General features: G+C 42.5%; 1 protein-coding gene across 7 annotated transcripts in view; it reads left to right on the top strand.

Annotated features, from left to right (window-relative positions):
- The window catches only part of LOC106583501 (pleckstrin homology domain-containing family A member 6), a 201901-nt gene that overhangs the window by 171915 nt on the left and 10640 nt on the right, over positions 1-19346 (top strand). For 6 of the 7 annotated variants that reach the window (XM_014167754.2, XM_014167751.2, XM_045705142.1 and 3 more), the window contains 5 exons: positions 4838-5005; positions 6158-6257; positions 14005-14111; positions 14371-14526; positions 17911-18066. In XM_014167754.2, the coding sequence (XP_014023229.1) occupies positions 4838-5005; positions 6158-6257; positions 14005-14111; positions 14371-14526; positions 17911-18066 (687 nt within the window). The remainder of the gene's footprint in view (positions 1-4837; positions 5006-6157; positions 6258-14004; positions 14112-14370; positions 14527-17910; positions 18067-19346) is intronic. The other variant, XM_045705143.1, reaches the window with a different exon arrangement.

Raw genomic sequence — 19346 nt, forward strand, 5'->3', positions numbered from 1 at the left:
CACCCACTCACCCACCCACCCTGCCAAACTGACCAATCAACAAGCTCCTACAGGCAGTAACCCACCAACACACCCAGCTAGCTAGTGAGCTTGCCGCTCAGCCGAAACAGCAAGCAATTGGCTACAGGAAAGATCTTCTCCCAGAACCGCCTTCCTACCAAGCTAGCTACCCCGACTTCCTCAGGTACCCACCTCAGCGCACCCACCTGACATTCCCTGAGACTCAGTACTCATTTTCCTGCCAAAACTCCTGTCTGGATAGCCAGCTAGCCTATAGCCATAGCCCAGACCTCCGTACACTCTCCCTATCACCTTGCCCCGTGTCCAGGGCTCTCAGTCCTGAAACACAGTACCGTGTCCTCTGCTTAGCCACTCAGTCCCGAGAACGATCCCAAGAATGATCCCCTTCTTTGCCCACCGACTCACCTTCCCCAAAAACCAGCTAGATCTTAGTGACGGTGCTTTCCTTACATCCCAGACCCCGGTACCATCACACACCCCGGTACCACCACGGTACCATCACACACCCCGGTACCATCACACACCCCGGTACTACCACACACCCCGGTACCACCACGGTACCATCACACACCCCGGTACCATCACACACCCCGGTACCATCACACACCCCGGTACCATCACACACCCTGGTACCACCACACACCCCGGTACCACCACGGTACCATCACACACCCCGGTACCATCACACACCCCGGTACCATCACACACCCCGGTACCATCACACACCCTGGTACCATCACACACCCCGCTACATCACACACCCCGGTACCACCACACACCCCTCTACCATCACACACCCCGGTACCACCACACACCCCGGTACCATCACACACCCTGGTACCATCACACACCCCGCTACATCACACACCCCGCTACATCACACACCCCGGTACCACCACACACCCCGGTACCACCACACACCACGGTACCACCACACACCCCGCTACCACCACACACCCCGCTACCATCACACACCCCGGTACCATCACACACCCCGGTACCATCACACACCCCGCTACCATCACACACCCCGCTACCATCACACACCCCGCTACCATCACACACCCCGCTACCATCACACACCCTGCTACCATCACACACCCCGGTACATCACACACCCCGGTACCATCACACACTCCGGTACCATCACACACCCCGGTACCACCACACACCCCGCTACCATCACACACCCCGCTACCATCACACACCCCGCTACCATCACACACCCTGGTACATCACACACCCCGGTACCACCACACACCCCGGTACCATCACACACCCCGGTACCATCACACACCCGGCTACCATCACACACCCCGCTACCATCACACACCCCGCTACATCACACACCCCGGTACCACCACACACCCCGGTACCACCACACACCACGGTACCACCACACACCCCGCTACCACCACACACCCCGCTACCATCACACACCCCGGTACCATCACACACCCCGGTACCATCACACACCCCGCTACCATCACACACCCCGCTACCATCACACACCCCGCTACCATCACACACCCCGCTACCATCACACACCCCGGTACATCACACACCCCACGGTACCATCACACACCACGGTACTATCACACACCACGGTACCATCACACACACCGGTTCCATCACACACACCGGTACCACAGCCATCCAAACATCAGGCCTTGGGCTAGACTCAGTGTACATGCAGACCCATCTCTTCACCTGGTGGACTGTACTGTAAGATTTAAGATGTTTAAGGCGGGTTGCAGCAGTTGTAACCCAAACCAGACAGACTTGATACAATATCAGTTCTAATGTTATGTTATACTTACTGTATTATTATGATGCAGCTTATAGTACTTTGTTTTGCCAATAGTAAGACGCAAAGCTAGAGGTTTGAAGCAGAATGTGTTATGCTTTCTGAGGTAAAGTATATAGCTGAGGGTGACTAATGGTCCTAGTCAGTAAGTGGTTAATAAAGTTCTGTGTCCAGCAGGCTCAGGGAATCCTCACTAACATTCTCAGAGAAAAAGGAGTCAGGAGTTCTCAGCCTGCGTAACATGTCGTTAAATAATTATTTATAGTGTCATGTCAACATCAATAAGCTCTTTCTCTGCTAGAAAATATGAGGTCAAAAAAGTTATGTGTTGCACTATCTCCTTAATGGAATCAGATAAGAAACCAGACAGACCTGTTACTGTAAATTATTTATAGAAACCTCGTTGGGAGGTGGAGCAGAAATGTGGCAAATGTTCTCCTTTTCCTTCATGCCATCTCTCACTATGTGGAACATGGTACTTAGTGGTGGGTCGTTCCATGTCATTTAAGCAAGCCATCTCACCCACCAGGTTGTTAGATTGTTTATTTTCATCATGAGCAAAAGCAATTGGTTTTCTACACAAAGTTGCAAAGAAAATGTTGTGATCCATTTAATAACCCCAAGAGACCAGCAAAAGGGATAAAAGTGGGACTTTCCTCTGTAGTGCTTAATCAATCAATTCATTCATTCATTGATATCAAGGAATATGATCGGCCAAGAAATCAAGTCAACTGGTTATCCCAGGTCCATAACAGTTAATTGATTAAAAGAGAGGGATGTACACTAAATAAAAATCTAAACACAAAATGCAACAATTTCAAAGATTTTACTGAGTTACAGTTCATATAAGGAAATCAGTCAATTGAAATAAATAAATTAGGCCCCAATCTATGGATTTCACATGACTAGGAATACATATATGCATCTGTTGGTCACAGATAACCTTTAAAGAAAAGGTAGAGGCGTGGACCAGAAAACCAGTCAGTATCTGCTGTGATCACCATTTGCCTCATGCAGTGCGACACTTCAGGCAGTTTAATAAAAATATATATTTATTAGGATTCCCATTAGCCGACGCCAATGGTGACACCTAGTCTTACTGGTGTCCGACATATAATTAAAATACATTACAGACAAAATACTTCACAATTGACATACATTTAAAAACATTAACATGTAGTGTGTGTGCATCTATCAGTTACACATACAAGTCAGTCCATACACACAACAAGTAGGTCACATGGGGTTGATTGTGGCCTGTGGAATGTTGTCCCACTCCTCTTCAATGGCTGTGCGAAGTTTCTGGATATTGGCGGGAACTGGAACATGCTGTTGTACACATTGATCCAGAGCATCCCAAATATGCTCAGAGGGTGAAATGTCTGGTGAGTATGCAGGCCATGGAAGAACTGGGACATTTTCAGCTTCCAGGAATTGTTTACAGATCCATGCTGAAGCATGAGGTGATGGCGGCAGATGAATGGTACGACAACGGGCCTTAGGATCTCATCACATGATCTCTGTGCATTAAAAATGCCAGCGATAAAATGCAATTGTTTTCATTGCCCGTAGCTTATACCTGCCCATACCATAACCCCACCGCCACCATGGGGCACTCTGTTCACAACGTTGACATCAGCAAACCGATCGCCCACACGACGCCATACATGCTGTCTGCCATCTGCCCAGTACAGTTTCATCCGTGAAGAGCACACTTCTCCAGCGTGCCAGTGGCCATTGAAGGTGAGCATTTTCCAACTAAAGTTGGTTACGATGCCGAACTGCAGTCAGGTCAAGAACCTGGTGAGGACGACGAGCACGCAGATGACCTTCCCTGAGACAGTTTCTGACAGTTTGTTCAAACGGTTTCATCAGCTGTCCGGGTGGCGGGTCTCAGACAATCTCGCAGGTGAAGAAGCCAGATGTGGAGGTCCTGGGCTGGCGTGGTTACACGTGGTCTGTGGTTGTGAGACTGGTTGGACGTACTGCCAAATTCTCTAAATGCATGCTGGAGGCAACTTATGGTAAAGAAATTAACATTAAATTATCTGGCAACAACATCTGTGGAATTGAGTTGTGTGACAAAACTGCATATTTTAGAGTGGCCTTTTATTTTCCCCAGCACAAGGTGCACCTGTGTAATGATCATGCTGTTTAATCAGCTTCTTGATATGCCACACCTGTTAGGTGGATGGATTATCTTGGCAAAGAAGAAATGCTCAATAACAGGGATGTAAACACATTTGTGCACAACATTTGAGAGAAGTACGTTTTTTGTGCATATGGAACATTTCTGGGAGCTTTTATTTCAGCTCATGAAACATGGGACCAACACTTTACATGTTAAACTTTATATTTTTGTTCAGATTAGGTTAGAAGATACTGAAGCACTCTGGGACTGGGGTTGGATCCTCCTGTTTTAGTATTAAACCCATGTGAAACCTGTAGTGCTCTGCCTTCCTCTGGCTCTCAGCCAACTCTCTCTGTTGGCATGAAGCTCATAATCACACAATGCTGAAATTTGAATTATAGTGTTCAAGAGCAGAAATGTTCTATTTTGTGAATCATATAATCCCATGTATCATCTGTGTTGCTTAATGGTTGTAACTGATTACAGTGTCTGTAGTCATTCAACTGAAACATAACATGTTGGAAATTGTGGTGGTACTTTCTATCTTGTTTTTCATATGCAGCAGCAGTCAGTGGTCTGTATCAGTACTACTAATCTGATTAGAATTGATCAGTATGTGCATTCATAATAGCTCTCAGTGCAGGCATCTTGTTGGACGCCTGTGACCCTTCACCCCTGAAGTTCATTGGGGTCGGGGCTCCATTCCTCATAACGTTCCATGATCCTCTTTGCTCTGCACTCTGCCTGGTTTTTGTCACTCCTCCTGATGCACAGCGCTCTCTCTTCCTCCTCCTACCATCATCCTCCCTCCTTCCTTTCTTTTTTTCTTCCTTCCCTCTCTTCCTCTTATTCTTCCTACCTCCTTCCTGTGGCTGTAGGACATTGGCCCGCCACGGCCACCACTTCCCAAATCCTACTACCCCCTGGAGTCGTTCCCCTCCCTTCCCCCCTCCCTCCCCCCTCTGCCCTTCGACAGCTCCACCTGGCTACGCAGCGTGGGCCTGGATGATGGTTACCTTGATGATGAAGAGTCCCGCGGCAGAAAGGTATTTGGAGACGGGAGGGTGGGAGGGAGTTCCCATCCCTGCCACGCCCCCTGTCATTCATGCAAGCTGGTAAATGTTGTCCATAACCCCTGATTCAAGGACATAATCATTTGCATCCCCCTAATGGGTAAAGTAAGGATAGGGGGTAGAGTAAGCTGATCTGTAGTAAAGGGCAACTCCCAGTTGTTACATGTCCTATAGAAGCCATCCCTATCGTCCCCATAAACAATTCCGGACCCCTAAACAACAGAGCTCCAAGCTCTACCACACACAGTGCTTTTACAATCCCCCCCCCCCCCCTTCACCCACTTCACCATCACCCCATCCCTCCGCCATAGATATGGTCACACACATCCGTCTGTTCTAGCGCTTCACTCCTCATGACTCCTATTCCATCTTTTCTTTCTTCTTTCTTCTCTCTCTCTCTCTCTCTTTCCCTGCCTCTCTGCCTCTCTGCCTCCCTGCCTCCCTGCCTCCATCTCGGCCTGTATCTGCTCTCCAACAGCACTTGCATTAGAAGTGATTGTTCTGGCTCTGGCTTCTCTTTAGTCTGCTGTGAAACAATCAATCACTTAATATGGTTGATACCAAAAACTCTTCATTAAATTTGAATTGAATCAGTTGATATGTAATTATTCAATAGGATCTAAAGCAACAATACCAAACAAATTGGACAACCAATTTTAAGTATTTGAAATCTTAGCCATTCTAATGTACTGGGTGCTTTTGAATTCTAAGACTTAGCTTAGGGCTAGTTGCAGGTTCCACAAGGAACGGTAAGGTTGTGAATGGAGGTGTGTGGATCCATCCACAGCTAGTGGTTCCTTTACCATACTGTCTGTGTGCCAGTCATTGTAGTGATGTGGTAGTGATGTGACTGTGCTAGTCCCTGTGCTAGTGCTGTGTCTGTCCTGTAGTGTGTAGACCGTATGCTTTGGCTTATGCCGTATCTACATCCCACCATTGAGCTCTGGAACCCGCCATATCTGGCAATAACCCCATCATTGCATTCCACACTAATGCATATTATCTAATGCATTCTGTGTTTGGGTAACTATATGGCCAATAGTTTCAACACTCTCCTGGTACGTAAATATCTTACTGTTGATTGGCTGATGATGCATTAGCTCTTCCTCCTACTCTGTGTTGCAGCACAAGTACGGTTATCGACAGGACATGTCACCGGAAGAATGGACCAATAGCAACGAAGCTCAGGAGCTGGATCAGGATCCACAGGCCAACATGAATAAAGGTACAGGAAGGAAGGGATCCTGGGTAATGGTGTTCTGGTGTGTCAGTAAGTCTGCATAGCTGGGTCATTCCTACAATGCGGTACCATTTGGACCTCAAAACATTTGAATATTTACAAATATGTAAAAAAAAATATATATTCGTTCAGAAAAACATATTGGTCAGGCTCAGGCACATAACATTTTTTTGGGATGCATTTTCCAATTTGTTAGGTGCATAATCCTAAGAGGGTTGACCTATCAGGGTGGAAATGTTGAACCTAAAATAGCCATAGCTCTGTGAGTGAACAAGACTGAGCTAACATAATGGTAAACACTTGAACAGGATTTTAACTTCTCTATCAAACATATATCAAACATACTTCTCTATCAAACATATTCAAACATAAATTTGGAATAATCATTCAATTGTTTTTATTATTTTATGGCTTATGTTTATTTAATTTAGGGGGTAGATCAGCTTAAATATTGCAGAGATTGTGGCTTCCATCAATGTAATTTTTCCGCATTGTCTGACCTTAATTTCTTAAAGAATTGATGGACTGTCATTTCTCTTTGCTCATTTCAGCTGTTCTTGCCATAATATGGACCTTTTACCAAATAGGGCTATCTTCTGTATTCTGCCCCTACTTTGTCACAACACAACTGATTGGCTCAAATGCATGAAATTACACATATTCACTTTTTAACAAGGCACACCTGTTAATTGAAATGCTTTCCAGGTGACTACCTCATGAACCTTGTTGAGAGAAAGCCAGAGTGTGCAAAGCTGTCATCAAGGCAAAGGGTGGCTACTTTGAAGAATCTCAAATATAAAACATATTTTGATTTGTTTAACACTTTTTTGGTTACTACATTATTCCATGTGTGTTATTTCATAGTTTTGATATCTTCTCTATTATTCTACAATGTAGAAAATAGTCAAATAAATAAACACTGCAATGAGTAGTTGTGTCCAAACCTTTGATTGGTACTGTATATTTTTATATATTTTCCTTTATTATTTTCCCCTAACTCTACCATCCCTCCCCTAATTGGAGTAAACTAATGGAAAACAACACTTAGGCTTCTACTTCCAGCTTATACATACTATTTACATTTTATGGACACAGTATCTTTTACAATAGTTATCAGTCCCATACAGTTTTGGTTTCTATTTGCCATATATTTTTCTGTGCCGTGATGTTTCACAAAAGTGCTGCATCTTTCTATTCTCATAGATTCTACATATTGTAAGTTAGAGACACATTTTTGCTATTGTCACGACTGTCGTGGAAGAGAGAATGGGACCAAGGCGCAGCGGGTTGCGTGCTCAACATATTTATTATAACAATGAGAACACCACAGAAAAACAATAAACAAACTAACGACAGGAACAGAGCAGCAGGCTCAACAAAAGCAGTGCTATCAAACAACTACCCACAAGTGACAAACAAAACACATACCTATTTATAGGACTCCCAATCAGAGGCAACTAGAAACACCTGCCTCCAATTGAGAGTCCAGCACCCAACCTACACATAGAAAAACGATCCTAGAATATACACATAGAAATACAAACATAGACCAGTGACCAAAAACCCCGTAATACATAAATAAACTACCCTATGCCACGTCCTGACCAAACTACAATAACAAAATATCCTCTATAATGGTCAGGAAGTGACAGCTATGAGTATTATTCTATTATTGATCGATTAACTATGACTTTTTAAATCACCAAACAGTGCTATTTGCAGAGTTAGCTCCAGGTAAATTCTTCAGCCATTCCTGAACCTGTGAACAAAAACAAGCTACATAAAGACAGTACCTTCGCAGCAAAACACACAGAGCTGGGATGGTTGTATCGGCCATATATATAACATTTTATTGGTTGCAAGAATTTTGTATAATAATTATAATTTAAAAACTCTAAGCATTGTTTTGTGTATCAGTTCCTAAACCATGTGCAATGGAATTGGTACATCTAAAGTCTCTTACCAACTATTTTGCAATCTATGTGGCACAGCTGTCAATATTTTGGTCCTTAAATGAAACTGCCATACTTTTTTATTTATCACAGTTTTCTTTAGCAAATGTTGGTCTTTAATGCAGGGCCGACAGACTAGTTCCTTAATCTCTCCCCCTTCCACTTGCCTCTTCCATTTTTGCGGTAATGCTGCTATTAGTTGGTTGTAATTTTGAGAATAGCAGACATTTCTATATATTTTTGTTAGCTGCATTTGTGACATAACTCCACCAGTCCTATTTATGATATAATTTACAAAGATTATACGTTTTTTTATCAGTTAGTATATTTGAGTTCAACCATAATATGTGTTGTAATATTTGTTATGTCTTTTCTAGTGGATTAAACTGAAATGGCAACCAACTTTCTATGGCTTGTTTTAAAAATAGTGATATTTTGGATATTTTCAAATAACCGAAAGTGAGAGGGTATAATCTGAAGAAAGGGAAAAAGGCCATTCTTGAACACGGGGTGAGCCATTCTTATTAATCTGCTAGAGAACCAGTTCAGATTTAAGTATAGCTTTTGTTTGACTGAAGCCTTTACTGACCTCCGAAAACATATTCATTATATAAATAGGCCTGTTTAATTTTGTATGGCTTGCCATTCCAACTAAATTAAAAAAAATGTTTTGCTCATATAATTTAAAAACAAGTCGTTAGGTGTAAGCAAGGCCATAATCAAATACGTAAACTGGGATATGAATAAAGAGATAATCAAGGTGATTTTTTTCCACAAATAGACAGGTATTTTCTTTTCCACGGTAGCAAGATATTATCTATTTGTGCTAACTTTCTATTAAAACGTATTGTAGTGAGGTAATTTTTTTCAGGACATGAATATCGAGTATGTCCACTTCACTGTAAGACCATTTTATTTGGTTGTAATCCAGAGAGGTTAGAAAAAGTATCTAGATCATCTATGAGGCTGTGGAGGGATCCAAATGGTGAATTTAAAAGAAAACATGAATCATCATCATGGTGGTTGGTTGGGGTGGATGGATGGATGGGTGGGCTTATAACGTGAACGTTTAGCAAGCCAAAACTGTGTTTGAATCTCATCACGGTCAACTTTGGCATTTTAGCTAATTAGCAACTTTGCAACTACAGTACTTAATACATTTTATCTAATTTGCAACTACTTAGCATGTTAGCTAATCATTCCCCGAACCCTAACCTTAACCTTTTAACCTAACCTTAAGCCGAGCTAGCAAGTGAGAAGAGCTTGCGACCATTTTTGTTTGGAATAACAACGTGGCTGGAAATCGAATGAACGACCAGTCAGCTTGACTGGGAAGTGAAGTGAATGTAAAGTGAGGTTTATTTATACTTTATAAATGTTTTGTGTGACCAGTGTAATTTCTTTAAAAAATATGGTCATGCCATTGGTAGACATTTCAGCAGTACCTGATGCTCCTTAAGGTCTCAAAAAAGCCAAGAACATATCAATGGTAAAACAATAAGCACACAACACAGGATGTTTAAAAGACTGAAGCATTAGAAGCATAATTTTTTTAATGTATTTAAGCTTTCTTTTATCAGGGAGTCCCATTGAGATCAAGTCCTCGTTTCCAGGACAGCACTGCAGGAACATAATTGACAAAATGTACAACAAACACAATGTAGTAAAACATACAATATTACAAGCAATTTAAGAACAAACACATTCCTCAAAACTGCACCACCCGGGAGGCTCCATTTGAACTGTTCTGATTGGTCCCAGAAACCGATGGGTTGGGCCAGAACGAGAACATACCAGTGGAGGCTCCTCAGAGGAAGAAGGGGAGGACCATCCTCCTCCGTGAATTTCATATAAAAAAAATTGTAAAACATGGAAAAAGTTATTATTTTTATATAAAACTATACTAAATATATTCACGTCACCAAATAATTGATCAAAACACACTGTTTTGCAATGAAGGTCTACAGTAGCCTCAACAGCACTCTGTAGGGTAGTGCCATGGTGTAGCCGGAAGACAGCTAGCTTCCGTCCTCCTCCTGGTACATTGACTTCAGTACAAAACCTAGCCATCAACAAATTAATTTCTTAAAAAATGAAGGAGAAGCAAGAGATAGAAAGAGAGAATTCGTAATTGTTTTTCACCTTCAGTTTCACTTAGCTAACAAATGCAGCTTGCTAGTTTAGTTACTCAAACACCCGGCTCAAACAGAGGGATGCTATGTTAGCTAGCTGGCTATGACTATCCAACACAACACTGGAACTCGTCCAAGTCAAGGTACATTTATTGCCATTGGGGCCCACCGACGTAATTGCTTACTAGCTATACACTGTAATGTTACCGCATGATTGTAGCGGATTTACTAAACCCATTAGTTCTATTAGCTATGTTGACTAGGACATTACTTTAACTAATATGGGGACAACAATGTAGCCTGTGTGTAGCGGTTATGACATGGTTTGGCTTGGAAAGGTTTTTTCGCCTGGTCACATACAGCTGATGTGTTGTTCATTGAAGTCCACAAAAGAAGGGAAAAGGTGAAATGAGGAGAGTGCATAGAGGCGAGAAGGAATAGAATGTGGCTGCTATGAAAGTGAACTGTTTTTATGCATGATCAGGGGTGTATTCATTCCACCAATTCTATTGAAAAACGTTTCTTAAACGGAAACGAAACGGGGGATAAAAATACCTGAATTTGTCTAATTGAAACTCTCGTTTACAACTGTTGGACTATTGATTACACCCTAGATAAGCTAGATGCAGGCAAGAGTGTGCAAAGCGGTATTGCATGTTTCACTGTCTGTCCATGTGTCACTGTCTGTCATTTCAAATGTTTCTCTCGACCTGTGTGCACCTACATTGTAAACTTTAATTCATAGGCTAGGTTGTAGCAACCTCATGATGGGCATAGGGAAAATGTGAGTATCATGTAGTAGCCTAAACCTACTGATGTTACATTGAACAGGGTGAATGGAATATGAATGACAGTCATCCAACATGCTGTAATAGAAATAAGGCCATGCATGCTCATTCAAAAAATTATCGTCCTCACCCATCATAAACGGCACTGACCGCCACAGGAACCCACGTGGTGATATGAAAATGTGTCATTGGCTTTGATACTCTGATACAACACCTCTCATTTTGACGTCACCCCAACGACTTCATCGATGGCAGTCTCAGACTGAAGTATGTAGCGAACATAGATCAGAGGAAGAATTCAGTTTGAAGCATCAGGCAAAAGTTATGTACCACTAGATTTGATGTTATGACACTGGTTAAGAATGGGAGGGTCCAAGAAGTGCCGCTCAGCCCATCCACCCACCACAAGAGTGACCAGTAGGTCAGCCAGACCGCACAGCCAGGCTGAGCCGCCGGCACACCTCGACCCTCAACAGTATAGTCAATACTTTAACTCTCTGCCCAAAACAATTTCCTTCCAATCTCTTTTTTTCAAATTTGCCAAGGGAAGAGTTTGGAACAAAGGTAAAAAAACAAAACAAAAATACATATACATATACAGGTAATTGCCAAAATAATAGAAACATTTAAGTGAATGAGGGGTAGAAAGTATATTGAAAGCAGGTGTGGTTCCTGAGTTAATTCATCAATTAACTAAATGTATACAAATGCTGGGCAGGCCATTATTTTGGATACCATGGTTATGCCCCCATAGGATGACAATGCCCCCATCCACAGGGCACGAGTTGTCACTGAATGGTTTGATGAGCATGAAAACAGTGTTAACCATATGCCATGGCTGTCTCAGTCATCAGATCTCAACCCAATTGAACACTTAGAGATTCTGGAGTGGCGCCTGAGACAGCGTTTTCCAGCACCATCAACAAAACACCAAATTATGGAATTTATTGTGGAAGCGTGGTGTCGCATCACTCCGATAGAGTTCCAGACACTTGTAGAATTTCTGTCAAGGCGCATTGAAGCTGTTCTGGCTTGTGGTGGCCCAACGCCCTACACGTTATGTTGGTGTTTCCTTTTTTTTGGCAGTTACATGTACATACAGAAACAGCACAGCCTCCATATAATTAATGTCATAATAATAATGTAGAGCTCTCTTCATTTTATTTACTTGCACAGAATATAGCTGGGTCGCCCCGCCTTGCCCGTAGGGTTCCACTGCCCTGCCTCGCCCTTAACCAACACACACTACTCAGCTTCAGGATCTTAGGGAAACATTCATTACTGACTTTGTGAGTGCTATGCCAGGGCCATAGCAACAACTCACAGGATGGCAGACCCCCAGTGTGAGGACTGAGCAGCCCAGCAGCTAGGTATAGCCTGAAGAGGTATCTCCCTTGACATTGTCATGTTTTCAATACAGACTCTGTCTTACTGTGTTTAGTACAATGCCTCCATACATAACTTTACATTTCTGTCATCCATCGTGACATTGTGGGAGGATAACCAACCTTCCAATTAATGGCAATGCATTTCTTCACCGCTATAAATGTTAGGTTACACAGTTTCTCCTGATAACAGACTCCAGTATCAACATTTAAAAGCAAACAAAAATGGAGAGAATGTTCATCTGTAGACATGCTGAGATAAAAGAACATACTCTTTGCCAGAATTCAGACAGCTTTTCACAAGACACATTACCTTTTAAATGCTTCCAGTGCTTCAGTCTTTCAATCTTTGAATGTTTATGTTTACACTTTGTGGCAGCACTTTAACTGGGCCATTAAAGGTAGCTACTCTTTAAACGTAATTGGATAATTCCACGAAACTTAAATGGATAGTTCAGCGAAATATTAAACATAATGGGATAGTGCAGATGTTTGTTTCCATTCCTCGCAAGCACTTTATGGACTGCTCTAATGAGTGACTGCAATCCAGACTTTGGTTTTGGTGGAAAAGTCTGCCAACAAATGCTAATGTTACAATTTTCAGATTTTTTAAAATACTTTACACAGCATAGAAGTGTTACTGTTTTGGATAAAAAATGTCAATATATTTTTCCAAACACCCTCTGTATTGTGTGAGTATTGTTTATCCATTGATATGTTCTAGGGGGCATTTTGAGACCTTAAGGAGCATCACGTACTGCTGGAATGCCTACCAATGGCATTTCCATCTTTTTGTGAGAAATAACACTGCTCACTCAAAACATTAAAAAAAGGATTTATGAAGTATAAATAGCCCAAAAAGATTGAACTAATGATTAGTAAATGGTTTATGACGACCCATATTAAACATCTTATGAATTATCTTATGAATAGTTATTAAATACTTTCAAAGTTGTTTATAAATGTCTGAATAACTACCTTACTAACATTACAGATGTGGGAGTAATGATTAATAAATGATGAATAAACTATTTACTAATCTATTATAAATGCTTTATTACAAGGGAGTATTATGGGGGTATTATTACAAGGGGGTATTATGCTACCTTTTTCTGATCTAATCCCAAACTGTTAGATAGCAGACTCATTGGAATGAAATCCTGTTTATAATCAGAAATGAAAGAACGTCATCAACTAAAATATCAGAATATTTACTGTATATATAAATATAATTAGATTACTAATCCTCAGGACTAGCTGTACCTTATTAAAGTCAATTGTTTACATAATAATAGATTGTATTATGTAACCCCAATGACTCATCCTCTGTGTGTCTGCGTCCAAACAGCACCCTATTGCCTACATAGTGCTCTATGGGCCCTGATCAAAAGTAGTGCACGATATAGGAATGTAGTGCCATTTGGGACACAACCTGTGTCATCCTCTGACATGCTTTTTGTCTCTCTCCTGTCCAGTGGGGATCGTTCCTCCCAGGACTAAGTCTCCCCTGGAGGACCAGGGCCAATCCTACGACCATGGAATCTCCCGACGCAACGGCAAGGTGCCTAATGGAATCTCCAGGGTAGGCAGCATGCCAGAGAGGGCTTCATGGAGCTCAGGAAACTCACAGGCTATATGCATTATATTTTATGATCCATACACATTATGTGTTGTAACTATATTATGATAGTGTTACTCATTGATGTTGCCTTTATGTTGTGGTGGTGGGCCTATGTCTGGTATATTGAATGGTGCTGTCAAATGTATCTTTTAAAGAGCAATACATTTGATGCTTCATCATATGATTGACATGTTATTCCCATGACATTCCCCTCTCCCAGGAGCGTCCGAAGAGTGCGGTGTTCCCGGCGGAGGTGAAGTCCAAGATGAGCGTTGAGGAGCAAAACGAGCGTATCCGTAGGAACCAGAGCAGCTCCGTCAGGGACAAGAGACGCAGTCTGAACCTGGGTAGCCAGGCTGGTACCAACTACAGAGTGGTAGGCTATCACTTCTATTTACATGTACAGTACCTGTCAAAAGTTTGGACACACCTACTCATTCAAGGGTTTTTCTTTATTTTTTACAATTTTCTACATTGTAGAAAAATAGGGAAGACATCAAAACTTTTAAATAACACATATGGAATCATGTACAGTGAGGGAAAAAAGTATTTGGTCCCCTGATTTTGTACATTTGCCCACTGACAAAGAAAGGATCAGTCTATAATTTTAATGGTAGGTTTATTTGAACAGTGAGAGACAGAAAAACAACAAAAAAATCCAGAAAAACACATGTCAAAAATGTTATAAATTGATTTGCATTTTAATGAGGGAAATAAGTATTTGACCCCCTCTCAATCAGAAAGATTTCTGGCTCCCAGGTGTCTTTTATACAGGTAACGAGCTGAGATTAGGAGCACACTCTTAAAGGGAGTGCTCCTAATCTCAGTTTGTTACCTGTATACAAGACACCTGTCCACAGAAGCAATCAATCAATCAGATTCCAAACTCTCCACTATGGCCAAGACCAAAGAGCTCTGCAAGGATGTCAGGGACAAGATTGTAGACCTACACAAGGCTGGAATGGGCTACAAGACCGTCGCCAAGCAGCTTGGTAGAAGGTGACAACAGTTGGTGCGACTATTCGCAAATGGAAGAAACACAAAAGAACTGTCAATCTCCCTCAGCCTGGGGCTCCATGCAAGATCTCACCTCGTGGAGTTGCAATGATTTTTTTAACATTTTAGTCACTTTAGCAGATGCTCTTATCCAGAGCGACTTACAGTAGTGAATGCATACATTTCATACATTTAAAAAAATATATATATTCTCCGTACTGGTCCCCCGTGGGAATCGAACCCACAACCCTTGCGTTGCAAACACCATGCTCTTCTAACTGAGCCACACGGGACCGATCATGAGAACGGTGAGGAATCAGCCCAGAACTACACGGAAGGATCTTGTCAATGATCTCAAGGCAGCTGGGACCATAGTCACCAAGAAAACAATTGGTAACACACTACGCCGTGAAGGACTGAAATCATGCAGCGCCCGCAAGGTCCCCCTGCTCAAGAAAGCACATATACATGCCCGTCTGAAGTTTGCCAATGAACATCTGAATGATTCAGAGGACAACTGGGTGAAAGTGTTGTGGTCAGATGAGACCAAAATGGAGCTCTTTGGCATCAACTCAACTTGCCGTGTTTGGAGGAGGAGGAATGCTGCCTATGACCCCAAAACTACCATCCCCACCATCAAACATGGAGGTGGAAACATTATGCTTTGGGGGTGTTTTTCTGCTAAGGGGACAGGACAACTTCACCGCATCAAAGGGACGACGGACAGGGCCATGTACCGTCAAATCTTGGGTGAGAACCTCCTTCCCTCAGCCAGGGCATTGAAAATGGGTCGTGGATGGGTATTCCAGCATGACAATGACCCAAAACCCACGGCCAAGGCAACAAAGGAGTGGTTCAAGAAGAAGCCCATTAAGGTCCTGGAGTGGCCGAGCCAGTCTTCAGACCTTAATCCCATAGAAAATCTGTGGAGGGAGCTGAAGGTTCGAGTTGCCAAACATCAGCCTCGAAACCTTAATGACTTGGAGAAGATCTGAAAAGAGGAGTGGGACAAAATCCCTCCTGAGATGTGTGCAAACCTGGTGGCCAACTACAAGAAACGTCTGACCTCTGTGATTGCCAATAAAGGTACTAAGTCATGTTTTGCAGAGGGGTCAAATACTTATTTCCCTCATTAAAATGCAAATCAATTTATAACATTTTTGACATGCATTTTTCTGGATGTTTTTGTTATTATTCTGTCTCTCACTGTTCAAATAAACCTACCATTAAAATTATAGACTGATCATTTCTTTGTCAGTGGGCAAACGTACAAAATAAGCAGGGTATCAAATACTTTCTTCCCTCACTGTAGTAACTAAAAAAGTGTTAAACAAATCAAAATATATTTGAGATTCTTCAAAGTAGTGAGCCTTGCCAGCCTTTGCCTTGATGATAGCTTTGCACACTCTTGGCATTCTCTCAACCAGCTTCACCTGGTATGCTTTTCCAACAGTCTTGAAGGAGTTCGCACATATGGTGAGCACTTGTTGGCTGCTTTTCTTTCACTCTGCAGTCCAACTCATCCCAAACCATCTCAATTGGGTTGAGGTCGGGTGATTGTGGAGGCCAGGTCATCTGATGCAGCACTCCATCACTCTCTTTCTTGGTCAAATAGCCCTTACAAATCAAATCAAATGTGTCACAGACACATGGTTAGCAGATGTTAATGCGAGTGTAGCAAAATGCTTGTGCTTCGAGTTCTGCTTCTGAAAGTGCAGTAATATCTAACAAGTAATCTAACACTTCTCCAACAACTACCTTATACACACAAATCTAAAGGGGTGAATTAGAATATGTACATGTAAGTATATGGATGAACGATGGCCGAGCGGCAGCCTGGAGGTGTGTTTTGGGTCATTGTCCTGTTGAATAACAAACGATAGTCCCACTAAGTGCAAACCAGATGGGATGGCGTATCACTGCAGAATGCTGTGGTAGCCATGCTGGTGAAGTGTGCCTTGAATTCTAAATAAATCACGGACAGTGTCACCAGCAAAGCACTCCCACACCATCACACCTCCTCATCCATGCTTCACGGTGCGAACCACACATGGAGATCATCCGTTCACCTACTCTGTGTCTCACAAAGACACGGCAGTTGGAAACAAAAATCTCAAATTTGGACTCATCAGACTAAAGGACAAATTTCCACCGGTCTGACGTCCATTGATCGTGTTTCTTGACCCAAGCAAGTCTCTTATTCTTATTGGCGTCCTTTAGTAGTGGTTTCTTTGCAGCAAATCGACCATGAAGTCCTGATTCACACAGTCTCCTCTGAACAGTTGCTTTGAGATGTGTCTGTTACTTGAACTCTGTGAAGCATTTATTTGTGCTGCAATTTCTGAGGCTGGAAACTCTAATGAACTTATCCTCTGTTAATTGAAATGCATTCCAGGTGACTACTTCATGAAGCTGGTTGAGAAAATACCAAGAGTGTGAAAAGCTGTCATCAAGGCAAAGGGTGGATACTTTGAAGAATCTATTATACAATGTAGAAAATATAAAAAATAAAGAAAAACCCTTGAATGAGTAGGTGTGTCCAAACTTTTGACTGGTACAGTATATGTACCTCTATGAGCTAGCCACAAGGAATATGTACAGCATGTTGAAATGTATTATAAAGGAAGATCCAGTATATTGTTCTGGCCTCTTGTCTATCTTTCCGGGCCATGTTGATTGGCTGAGCACTTGGCTCCTAGTGGGTTGTCAGCCTCCTAGTCTCTTTCCTGATTGGTTATCTCTGTGTGTGTGTGTGTGTGTCCAGGTGAGGCGGAGGCTGACAACCCATGAGGTGGACATCAAGGACCTGGAGGCTGCAGTACGGGGGGAGGGGGTTCAAGAGTCACCCCGGGAGGAGATTGCTCGCCTCAGACGGTTACAGATGGAACCTGACCAGTACAACCTGGACATCAGCAAAGAGGTTAGACATACTCTGACCAACAACCACACTGTGATATGTGATACAATCATTATGTGACTATGATCCAGTCGTGATGTGGTATAGTTGTGCTTAATGCATAGTTATTTAACCTCTTGACGGTCGCCTAGGATAGGGGGCGCTACAGCGATTTTTGAAAAAATTTGTGCCCATTTTAAACGGCCTCCTACTCAAACTCAGAAGCTAGGATATGCATATAATTAATACTTGTGGATAGAAAACAACCTAAAGTTTCTAAAACTGTTTGAATGGTGTCTGTGAGTATAACAGAACTCATATGGCAGTCAAAACCCCGAGACAGATCGTAACAGGATGTGGAATTCTGAATTGCGGACTCAACTTCATCACTTTGCCTATAAATCACACCGTGAGCTATGGTTCATTGAGCACTTCCTATTGCTTCCATTAGATGTCCCCAGTCTTTACAAAGTGGTTTGAGCCTTCTACTGTGAAAACTGACAGAATGAGAGTCTGTGGAAAGTGGCCACATGGAGAGGGCCATCACCATTATGACACCGGCGCCCCTGGTTACCCTCACCTTTCGAAACATTTAGAAAGACAATGCAACCATCCCCCTTGAATCTTATTGGAGCTCTGGTTGAAAAAGGCCTTAAAGATTTATGTTTTACAACGTTTGACATGTTTGAACGAACCTAACTAAAAAAAAAATGCATTTTGTTGAGAGAGAAGTCCCGCGAACGACGGTACTTTTGGAGCAGCCTTCAGAACGCGCTAACAACAACAAGCTATAGCTTGTTGTTGTTAGCGCGTTCTGAAGGCTTCACCAAAAGTTCCGACGTGCGCGGGGCTACTCTTTCAACAAAATGCATTTTTTTCTTATTTAGGTTCGTTCAAACATGTCAAACGTTGTATAACATAAATCTGTAGGGCCTTTTTCAACGAGAGCTCCAATAAGATTCGAGGGGGACGATTGCATTGTGTTTCAAAACGTTTCGAAAGGGGAGGGTAACCAGGGGCGCCGGCGTCATAATGGTGATGGCCCTCTCCATGTGACCACGTTCCACAGCGTGTCATTCTGTCAGTTTTCACAGTAGGAGACTCAAATCACTTTGTAAAGACTGGGGACATCTAGTGAAAGCAATAGGAAGTGCTCAATGAATCATAGCTCACGGTGTGATTAATAGGCAACGTGATGAAGTTGAGTTCGCAATTCAGAATTCCACTTCCTGTTTCCATCTGTCTCGGGGTTTTGACTGCCATATGAGTTCTGTTATACTCACAGACACCATTCAAACAGTTTT

This window comes from Salmo salar, chromosome ssa22, assembly GCF_905237065.1.
Source record: "Salmo salar chromosome ssa22, Ssal_v3.1, whole genome shotgun sequence".
Lineage (NCBI taxonomy): Eukaryota > Metazoa > Chordata > Actinopteri > Salmoniformes > Salmonidae > Salmo > Salmo salar.